An 11,704-nucleotide genomic window follows, 5' to 3' on the forward strand; every position below is an offset into this window, starting at 1 on the left:
GAGGGAGTATTTCCCTCCTTTATTTTATTAACTAACACCACAATGCAAGAATGTGTTACTAGGAAAATTAGGGAACCCCAAAAAATATTGTTTTCTAAGATAACCAGCTTTTATTGTCAAATCAAGCATGCTTTTACTGATTTTTTTTTTCCACTGTTGTTTTGTGTTAAGATTTTGGATTCATAAAATTCCCTTAAAGTTTATAGCATACAAGAGACAACAAATGATACATCAATATAAAATAATATCCATCTGAAATTGCCGTCAACAACTTGAAGTGCATGCAAAAAAATTTCGTTTAAAATTTTTTTTACTTGTTTTCATTTTAAATACAGCCATATGGTGTTCCTTTCCAGCTTCTCTTGGTCGGACACTTTGCTGCCAAGTTTTAGGAAGGCTGTGCGTTCATAATAAGTGACATTTGTTGCACAGGAATGTTTTACAGCAAGCAGAATTACAAGGTTGTGTGTGTGTGTAGACATGCATGCGTGCGTAGATCCCATCTCCTGCAGTCGCCTCTTGGAGCAAGGTTGCTCTGTTTTGTATCTACAGTTCTGTACAGTTGATTTTTCTTTGCCTTTCTGCCTCATTTCGGTGGTAAGAAAAATATCCCATTTGTTGTGGATTCTCTGGTTTTTAAACAATCAGGACAAATTTTTTATTTTTTTGAAGGAAAAGAGAAAGAAATTTTGGAACACATTTTTGGTAGATTTTTTTGTTGTCGTTTAAATCACTCTAAAATCTGATCCTAATATTGTCTTTGTCTTCAATGGTGAAGAATTCCGATCAAAGCTTCTTTTAATACTTTAGGGAATTTTCAAACGTCGTGAAGTATGGCTGTAATGCCCCAAGATTTGTTCTCCCTGAAAGAAAATCATAAAGTAACAATATATTAAACTACAGAGCAACCTTGCTTTGAGAGGTTTATGTTTACTAGTTGTTCTAGCATTCCTGTGCTTGGTATTTCTGTATAAAATAGCCATGTTCATGCATTAAAAAGCATTTTTTTTTTCTTGACTACAGGGCTTTGGTTCAAATCCATGGGGCATTACTTTAACAACAGAAACAAGTCTGAAATCGATGTCAGAATGAAAGCAAGACAAGGTTCGATCTGTCATATCGTGTTGTTTTTGGTGTGAGCAGAGGTTTAAATCTGAAAGCAACACAAAAATGGTTTGTGTAATGAAAAATAAAACGCTTGTAAAGCAAAGTAGTTTTATTCACACAAATTTAATAAGATATAACAACTGTTTGGTCCATAAATATTTAAGGGGAAATAGTATCTATACACCATCTTTTTTCAAGAAACAAGGAAACATGGACAATCTTGATAGAACACGTACTGTACTATTAACACGAAGATCAATATATATGATTCTCGGATTTCCCAACTAGTTCTGAAAGAGTGCACAACAACCGCCTTCTATGACATCGCCGCCCCCTTGTAACGGAATACACCATTAAAAAGATCTTCAGAAAAATCAGATGAAAAACAGAACAGTACAAAACTAGTGAGGCGTTCCAAGGATGGAAATCATTTAACAAACAAACATGGATCTCCTGAATTTCACAAACTCTCGTCCAAGTCGCATAAGGCACATAGTAGAACTGAGTTAAGCATCTACTTCATGAAGTAGATCTAGTGTACCACTTTGTTCTACAGCAGAACAAATTTATCATCACACAAGGAAATGTTTCACCCTAGCGAGGAGCCCCGACCGATCTCTATCCGAGCCGTAAAGATTTTTTTTTTTGGTTTGCTCCGTGGCAAAACGTTAAAAACAGGGGGGAAACCGGAACAAAACGGGGTGATGAGTGTCGTTCCTAATTAACTTCCTGCTTAGCATTCACAAATCACTCATAATGCTTCCTACTGGGCACCATATTGTCACGGAGCGTTGGATATCTTCATTCAGAATAGTTGTTCCACTATTTGAGGGCCCGACGAACAATCCAGCCCAACTTATGATCGGATTCGCACCACATCGTGGCAAATTTAATGTTTCGAATTGTCCAGCGTCAGTGACAAAACAGACCTAAATTGAGGTTACAGCATCCACTTGGCATGGGAAACATTCCCAACGGGCATAATATAAGAATTTTTTGTTTCCTAAACATATTTTTGGAAATGTCATCGAATGCATTTAGATTTCACTACCAAAATATGCAGTAAATATAGCATGTGCTGTATGTATACAGACACACACTTTGTTTTAATAAACGTGGCGGGTAAAAATTTAAATTATATAAATAAAATGAATCTAAAATTATCACAAAAACAAATCAATTAACAAGTACTACAGACTCAGCTGCCACGCGGTTACAAATGCTACACATAGTAGGTCTCGTCTTACATTTCCAAAGGTCTTTCTGTGGTCGCCAAAGGGTTTTTTTGTTTTGGAAAATAAAAATAGAATCTGAAAATAAAGGGGGTAAAGACAAAAAAAAAAAGCTAATCCGTGTTAGAAAAGGTTTGTCAAGGTAGTTTGTGGGGGACTCCCGGATTCGTGGCTGTCCAAACTAGAGGTCACTGATGTTACTACGGCGATAGAGGGATTGGTCAGGTCAGTTAGTGTGGTGGCCGTGCTGGGTGGGGTCAGAGCACCGCTGTCGGAAGAGGGCGGCGGAAGTGACGTGCCGTCAGCCTTATCAACACCCCCATTCTCCTGCCGCAAAACGTTCCTTCTGAATTTGGCCCGTGCGTTTTGGAACCAAACCTGCAAACCAATCCCAGTGTCTTTACTCTTTTTTGTGCTTTGCTTCGAATTGTCATATTTTTGCCTACTTACAAGTCATATCATTTAACATCACAAACTTAATCACTACTAAACAATGCCAAAGTGAATCGAAAGCCAGTAACAGGCCTCAACTTTTACTAGGGATTCTACTGGAAAACATGGACCATGTTCCAAACTAACTTTTCAAGCTTCCCCAATGTTTTTTTTTTTGGTGCATAAGTATTGCCCCTTGAATTATGCCTCTATTTAGTAAAATTTGTGTAACTACATGACACAACAACAACAACAAAAAATGATCGATGGATTGAAACGAAAAGCAAAATGATAAGTAGGTGTTGGTGTGGATGTGGAATGAAGTCTACTGTGTGGCAACGCTTACCTGAAGAACTCTTTTGGTCAGTCCTGTCTTTTGGGCGAGCTGTTTTAAGTCCTTGGCATCGGGGTTGTGGTTTATGGCGAAGTAGGACTTCATGGTGCGAAGCTGATGGTGTTTGAATGACGTACGCATGCGCTTGGACTTCTGGGATGGAGGGTAGGGTTGCTGATCCCGATCCAAATGGTCCGTATCGTTCTCGTTACAACCTGAGAGCCGGAACAGGGCAAAAATAAAGCAATGAGAATTATGAGACATTTCTGAGAGAGTTCACGAAGGTCAGGATGACATTTGACTTGGATATGACTGGTCAAACTCTACACTGGTGATTCAAATACAGTGCAGTACAAGGTATAATAATACATAACTGCAATAAATATGGATCACTTGATGGAAATTTGATTTTAGACAAATTTGACTTAATATTAATGATTAAAAAACATCAGAATGACATGACACAAGACTAAGTTAAATGAATATATGAATAAATTGGCAATTCACCCCCAAAATGCATTTATACAGTATATAATAACTAAATTCAAAGCAACTGCTTGAAGGCATGTTTGACAAGTATTTTTACTATTTATAATATTCATCTGAGATTTGTCTCCATTTCATCTTGATAATTCATTGTGTTTAAATGTATAAACATTAATATCAGCAAACTACGTGCAAAAACAGCTAAAATGATTTAATAAGCAAAAGTGTCAGTTGTACACGTTAAATCGCTGCTTCATGCGATTCATTTGGTAATTGATTCGATCGATGCTCATTTCATCTTACCGTTTACTTTTGTATTTACAGCCGTAAAAATATCAACAAAAATGCAAAGCAAGGATTAATATGAAATGTATATAGCTGTGAGGAGAACAAAATGTTCTCACGCGTGTTTGCTTCGAGATCCAGATTTCTTTTTCGCCACCAGAAGTCTCTATCTACAAATGTCTATGCAACAAGTCTACTGTTGTATTGCGTTTTTTAACGAATGTAAAAATAGACGGTGCTATTTAAAATTATATGACATTTTGAAATGCAAAATAAAAAAAATGTTTGTATTAAAAATAAATAATCAGAGCCCATATTGTAAAACAGTAGCAGAAGAACAAGCAGAAAAATAAAAAAGGAAGAAAAGGGAAGACAAAAGATAGAAAAAAAGAATTAATAACTTTACACCAGAAATACTGATTAGAAACAAAAATGCTTAAATGCTAAAATTACCGAAAACGACAATAATAATTGCCTAAAAAAACAAAACCTCAATAATAACGTGAGAATGATTACAACTGACAACCGTTTCATTTTGTAAGACAAACTACATCTTAAGCCTTGATAAAAAATATTACAACCGTCGCACGTCAGTGTTAGAATTTTTTTTTTTTTTTTTAAAGCGAAAGAGTTTAAAGTCGGACTGATGTGCGTAAACGTAAGTGTTCCAAACGTGCGCGCGCTCGTGTCCTGAGAACAGCGATGACCTTGAAGTGGCTTGAATCGGAGCTGATCGAGAGCCAGAGATTCCGACGTCACATTCAATTAACAGAGAACAATTAACAGGCAGATTACCCTTATTTTTCTCCATTCATGAAGAACGGCAGAAACTTGGCACACAAAGCCACATTTTCCCAAGCAGACAGTAATCGTAACAGCCAAAACAAAACAGGCGCAGCGGGGAGGCATTATGACGAAGGCATGAATTCAAAAAGTATAAAAATGAAAGAAAAAAGCGGGGAACGTGGAAAAATGACTGGTAATGTGAGGGCAGATACAGGCCTGTAGGTGAGGGATCTAGGCTACATTGCACGTGGGGCTGGGTCACGGGGTCACTCCTTTGAGAATTTCAAACGAGATGTTTGATGACGCACTAATGAGCGAGGCCTATGATTAATCAAATCCAATCGTTAACAAGACACAAGCGCAATATTTTTTCTGTCGCCGAAATAAAATCCGAACACAAAATTAATATCAAACAATTGACGAGGAAAAATTGAGGTTAACACTTTACATTAGCTTACATTGTCTATTACACGAATCCCATTATTTTAGTAGGCTATATTAGCCTATAATACAATACTATTTTTATAGGCTACCTATATTATAATCTACAGTACAATGTAGAATGAACTATATGCAGATGTAGGACATTTTTCGGTAAATTCGCGATAGAGCGCGTATTTTGGGCTACTCACTACTCCCAGCAGTTTTTATGCTACAAGCATCCTAAATGTAGGCTAAATATAATAAAACGATATTTAATGTGTTCAATAGGCGTCTGAACACACCAAAAACGCTGCTTTTCACTTAAACTGAAAGTGTGACGGTGACTTTAAGTGTATAGTAAAAAAAAAAAACTAAGCTAAATCTTAATCAAAAATGATTAGAACATCATAGTTGGTTTGTTAATAGTCCAATATGATCTACAAGCTTGACCGAGGCCCTGCCACCTGATAATCCATCTGACTCATTATCTAGACCATCTTGGACCAACTAATGGACCAGCATGGTCCAACATAAAACCATGAAACAACCAACAGCAACAAAAAGAGAAGTATCGCGTGTGTATTCCCACGTCTATGCCATTCTGAAGACTATTATAGAAATTAGGCTATACAGGCTCCACTCCTTGTATGATATGGTTTATGCCATGCTAGCCCATAACAGTATGAAGATTAATGATCATAATCTCGCAGGACACGTTTTAAAAGTGTCCCACTTTCTCTGAAAGACCCCGTCCCACTTTCTCTACGCTCTTAGAAATAAAATGTTCTTTATTGGCATTGATGGTTCCACGAAGAACCTTCAAACATAAATGGAACCTTAAGGCTTTTCAGGTTATTAAAATTCTTCACACTAAGAAAAAAAAAAGGTTCTTTTAAAAAACGTTCTTTTGGGGAACTAAAAATGGTTCTTCTATTGCATCGCTACGAAAACCCCTTTAGGGCACTTCAGACAGATTCTCACAAATAATGCAAAGCAATTTTGCAATATATAAAATCAATATGAATACCTTTGAGAAATGCATTTTATTATTATTCAGAGATTCTTCTGATTATTATTGATTCATGCATTTGGTTGTCTGCTGATATTTAAACGCATTTGTCCATTTCCCCACTAATTCTAAAAGTAAAAATCAAAGCAATGTTTATCGAAAGCTCAATGAATTCACATTATGTAGCTAAATAAACTGCAACATTAACACTGAAGGACATAAATTGCAACCGAAGTAAATTTCAGGCGTCCATTTGAGCAGCTCTCAATGCACATCTCACCTGAGTTGTAAGAGCCGATATCTATTCCCATCGCCGGACTCTTCCTCTTCCGCGGCCTTCCTTTCTGCACCGTGCCGGTGCCATTGAAGTAAGGCAGCGCGAGCCCTCCGCCTTTGACCGCTAATTCAGCGTAGTTTAATTGAGGGCGATACTCTCCCTGAATAAGCGTCTCAAAGTGAACCCGGCAGTAAACCAATTTGTCTTTCATGCCGAAATGGTCACCCGTGGTCAGTGTTTTGTTGCATGTGGTGCAGGTGAAGCAGCTCAGATGGTACACGGAGTCCTTGGCGCGCATCACCATTTCCGAGGCGGAGATGCCGAGGTGGCAGCGGGCACATCTCTGCACGGAGAACCTTCTGGAACAGCACACGTCGTTTATAATCAAACTAATCACTTGGATCGGTGATAACTTTAATTAGGTCATTTACAACAAATCAGAAGCACGTGCACATACAGTGAATATTCACTGAAGATATTTTTAAACGCATTATTTTCGAATCATCTGTTAACAAATCAAGGTAGTTAAGCAAAATTATTTTAACTTTATAAACAAAGTCGAATGTGTTTTAATTGAAACCAGAACACAATTATATCGGATTTTCTTTAGCCTAAATAAAAAAAAATTGTTAGTTTAACATTTTGGTGGCAGTCAAAACAAACGGCAAAAGATTTGAGCTGAGAAACAAAAACACAATTTAGACATGCATTCAGCATGAATTAATTAGACTTGTTAGATTAATTTAAGCGTGTCAGTTAATCACTATATGGGTCAATGGCTGCCTCTGATGTCACCAGTTCTTTATGTGAGTTTAAAAAGTTACTAACCAAACTGAATAAATTGTAACATGTAAATTACCTGGTTTTATTCAAAAGAAAAATATTATTTAACATCACTGAACCAAACTATATACACCAATTTATACCAACAAAACAAATTTTTAGGAGCTAAATCAGGTGGAAATAGCTCTTTTTTTACAATGCAGGGCCTACAGGCCTAATGCACGATATAAGTGAAAGCTTACCTGTAGTAATCCTCTTTGCAGTAAATGCTGCCATCCTTCGCGAAACACGTCAGCTCGGATTCAAGGGCCAGTTTACATTCACAACACTTGAGACACCTTAAATGCCATTGTTTATCAACGGCGAGTAAGTAGTATCTGTCGGAGATTTTCCCACCGCAGCCGGCGCACAGCGCAGGCTTCTCTGGGCTCATGGTGGGCATAGTCTTCAAAAAATAAAACATCAAGAGATGGAGTGAGTGAACGTTTTTGCGTTCAGCAATTGATGCCACAATAAATAACTACACTCTAAAAAATGCTGGGTTGTTTCAACCCAATTTTGGGTCAAATATGGACTAACCCAACTGTTGGGTTAAAAAGTTAATTTAAAAATGTAACCAAAATTTAACCCAACAGTTGGGTTAGTCCATATTTGACCCAAAATTGGGTTGAAACAACCCAGCATTTTTTAGAGTAGCCTATACAACTAAATAAAAAACATCGCCTGAAATTTTTTTTGTTTATATATATATACATGTGTGTGTGTGTGTGTTTGTGTGTGTTTGTGTGCGTATTTTAATTTGTTTAATGTAATTGTTATCAGAGTGCGAGCTGAATTATTGAGCCAAAATGAGTTATAATGCATTATTTAAGTTATATAGCGTTTGTTTTGGTTTTCCTCAGATGTATATAACAGTGTACCTGTGTGGTCTATTCTAAAAAATACAATTTACAAATTAAAAGTAGGCTATGCAAATATAATAACAGTATTAATAACAACAATATAACAGTGTAGCCTATTACTTTGACACATTAAAATGTGCATGCAAAAACAATAATGGTACTAACAGCAACAACAACAACAATTATTATTATTACTACAGTTTTTGCCTGTTTAATATATTTTCAAATGCATGCCTAAAGTATACAGATCCTATTTCTTTTATAGTTTTTCTTTCTTTCGTGGCCCTATAAATTTAACAATTATCCTGTTGTGTTGTAAACAGCTCAAATAAAATTTAAAATAGGCCTATTTGTGAAAAAATATATTTATAAACTATAAAATAGTATGTTGGCATACAAACGATTTCATATGTATTCCTCCCTTTGCATTTTAATGAAATAGCCTACATTTTACTTAGGCCTATAAATTATAATTGTAGCCTTGCCAGATAAACGATTTCATATACTTTTGAAATCTCTCTGAATATGACTTCTTGTGTTTCTCGAGGCCTGCTAATATTTCAAAACGAGGATCGTACATTAAACTAATTTTCGTCGCTGTGTTTTTTTAAGTGGGTTACAAACTGTGAAGTGTGCGACGATAGGAGTTTTGGGGTGCTGAGATTTGTTCCAACGGAAAATACACGCTAAAATAAAAAATCTTACCGTCTCTCGTCCGTTCATCTGAACGGTTTTAGCCAGACGAGACTCCGTTTTAGATCTCCTCTCCATCTCCTCCATGATCCCTTGAATATGATCCCCAGAGATGCCGTGGAAAAGCATGGCTGCTGGACGCAATGTGCAACTGCTTTCTTTCGCCTTGCACCCCACAACTTCCATATACAGCTTTCCGGATCCTTAAAACATCCGAATGGATCTACACCAACAAATTCACACAAATGCAATCAATATTTTAAGAATAAAACCGGTAGGATTTGATGGATGGCGCAGGAGAACCAGTCCACTTCTCCACTGTCTTGTTGGGCAGGAGAAAAAAAAAGTATAGTCCGGACGATATAAGGCAAAGCTGAAGTCTGGAGGATGTTTTAAACGTAGATTTTCAGATAGTCCCAATCTCCTACTGGGGATCCGAATGCTTGAAAGTCAGGTTTGGGACTGTGTGTGTTAGAGATCCTGTGTCCTATTTGTGAAGAGAGCAAACGCCTGCCCAGCTTGGGTAATTGGGTAGGAGGAGTCCTCCCTCTCTCCAATGCCACTGATTTCTATTCACCAACAAAGACCTGTCACTCTCTCTTCAAACCGATGGTGATGGGCAACACGAGCTTGGAAAGCACTTGGTATAGACCTTTTACTTCTTTTTAGTTGGTGTTTTGCCACTTTTTTTGTGAGGTTTTCTTTTTTTCCTGTAGTTTTCAGCTTATGCTTCTACAAATGCGTGTAACGGAATAGCCAAAGTGTTAGTGAATTAAGTGTTGAATCACTGAACATTGTAATTCATCTGATCTCTGCGTGTAGTTTTGAGTTTTGTTGGACAATTGCGATTGGGAAATTGTCTCACAGAGTTGGTTTGGTTTAGTTTATTATTGCAAATTACAGCCAATATGTGCACCTGAAAGCCTGTTTGTGTCATTTACAATTAAACCTCTAAATACAGTATTTTATATTTTGTTGTTTATTTTCTCGCTTATATATTATATATTTACATGCATATATTTGAATCAAGTAGCATATATATATATATATATATATATAATATATATATATCATTCTGCACCTTGTATCTTCCCTGCATAAATTCAAGTAATGTACTTCATTCTTGAATTAGAACATGTAAAACCGTTTGAGTACCATGTATGACACATGTAAAATGAAAGTGGACTAAAGTGGTGGCATGCAATTTAAAAAGTTGTCAGACTGCTTTATCAAGGTGTGTGCGTGTGTGTGTGTGTGATGGTCTCTTTCTCTTCGAGCGAGCTAGGGAAGGGGGAGCGATGCTGTTGGGAGGAGGAATAAGCAGTTATTTACATTCTTTGATTTTCAGATGTCAAACGTCAAATGAATCTCATTGCCACCGTTTCTTTTTCTGTAGCCTACCAATACATACGAGGAATGGTCTAGAATTAAATTTGAAAATGATAACAATTAGGCTACCTCCTTGGTAGCAACCTAAATCCAATTAGTCGTGATAGTAATGATATCAAAGGCAGCATGGATTACGTAGGCGATATTTAAGCATCTCTTTATTTACTCACTCGTTTCGTTGATTTATTGTATGAATTGTTGCTCAAGGGTTGCCTTTTTAAATTTACACACGCCTTGCATTAAATTAATTCATTTATATATTTTGAAATAAGGAATGAGTGAGCATTGTATCTTTTTCATTTTTATTATTTACAGGAATAAGTCTAAGTAGTTCAGACAGACAGAGCCGCTTCCTTGTGTCATTTTATCTTTCTCTTCAGTCCAATTAGTTCATGGTTTTAATTAGCTTCGGAATATATTCGTCTTTTCCATGCCCTCCTCTCAAATAATTTTCATAAATGATTTCACCCATTAGATAATATTTCATGAATTCGTCCTGATCTCGAGATATATAACAGGTCACAATCGCGCGGTTAACTTCATAAAATCGACGGAAAAGATTCATCTCTTTATGTCTGTAAAGTCACCAAATGAGCTTTATGTGAGTTCATTTGGGTCAAACGAAATCTTATAAAAATGTGATGATTTAAAATGCAATATAGCTGCTACTTTTGCATAGGTAGGCTGCGAAGCAGATTACAGTCAGTTTGTTTAATGCCTTGCAATTGCTATTTTAAACATTTATTTTGCTTAAAAAATAAATATTATTATATTAAACTCTCGTGTTTTTCACTTTTTATATTTTAACCAGCTAATTATTTTACTCTGTAGTCTTAAGTCCCACAGCTCTACGCGAGCAAATTATTTTATTACAAGCAAAATCGAATCAGGTTGTAGTCAAATTTACCTAAAATAATATTTGCACTCTACTCTTTTCCAACACCATCAAATTTGTCTTTAACAAACGAAAATCCGTTTAATAATTAGCCTTTTGTGATATTTAGATTTACTGATCTCACATTTTGATATATCAGCATTTTAATTGAATAGCGAAACAGCTAAATATTGTTCATACCGGATCAGGCTTCAATATAAACGTTAATCTTTAATTCGATTTTCAATCAACATCTGCAATAACTTTTACCTGTCTCAAATGAAGGTCTCTCCTCGTCAATTATGCATAAATAATCTTCTCGAATCTCTGCAAAGCAACTCAATTTATCGTTTACAATGGTAAAACAGTGTATTCGTGTACATAAGTAATATGAAAGTGGTATTTTACCGTGAGCCGCAGAGCGCCGTCCTGAAGCCCCAGCAGTGCTGCGGTGAGAGAGGGATGGATGAGGGTGAGACACGAGCGATCCTACCAGCAGATGGGGGCTGTTCCTTGTTTCTCGCGTGAGTGTCATTTACGACAAATCCAGCGCGAGCACTGAATATACACCAATTGTCTAATGCACAAGGCCCCTTTTCGAGAGTTGTTAGAGGCGGATAGATTAATCATTTTCTCTGTGAATTTTCTTAATGTTAAATCATTAACTTAGGTTAACATTATGCAGTTTTCAT

General features: G+C 36.5%; 1 protein-coding gene across 3 annotated transcripts; it reads right to left on the bottom strand.

The window, feature by feature from the left end:
* Window positions 1-304: 304 nt before the first annotated feature.
* Window positions 305-11,492, bottom strand: LOC107712183 (LIM/homeobox protein Lhx9-like). Of its 3 annotated transcripts, XM_016517345.1 has the most exons (6): window positions 11,421-11,492; window positions 8,762-8,972; window positions 7,397-7,599; window positions 6,375-6,730; window positions 3,118-3,320; window positions 1,259-2,717 (listed from the first exon to the last, which is right to left on the bottom strand). In XM_016517345.1, exons 2-6 carry the CDS (start codon window positions 8,933-8,935, stop codon window positions 2,463-2,465), a joined length of 1,191 nt encoding a protein of 396 aa, XP_016372831.1. In that variant the 5' UTR covers window positions 8,936-8,972; window positions 11,421-11,492; the 3' UTR covers window positions 1,259-2,462. The 3 variants fall into 3 exon arrangements, with proteins under 3 accessions (XP_016372844.1, XP_016372831.1, XP_016372837.1); XM_016517358.1 differs by lacking the exons at window positions 1,259-2,717; window positions 11,421-11,492 and adding an exon at window positions 305-863 and having other exon boundaries at window positions 8,762-8,996; XM_016517351.1 differs by lacking the exon at window positions 11,421-11,492 and having other exon boundaries at window positions 6,375-6,727; window positions 8,762-8,996.
* Window positions 11,493-11,704: the final 212 nt, after the last annotated feature.

This window comes from Sinocyclocheilus rhinocerous, unplaced genomic scaffold (assembly GCF_001515625.1).
Source record: "Sinocyclocheilus rhinocerous isolate Xijiao unplaced genomic scaffold, SAMN03320098_v1.1 scaffold2538, whole genome shotgun sequence".
In the NCBI taxonomy this organism is placed as follows: domain Eukaryota; kingdom Metazoa; phylum Chordata; class Actinopteri; order Cypriniformes; family Cyprinidae; genus Sinocyclocheilus; species Sinocyclocheilus rhinocerous.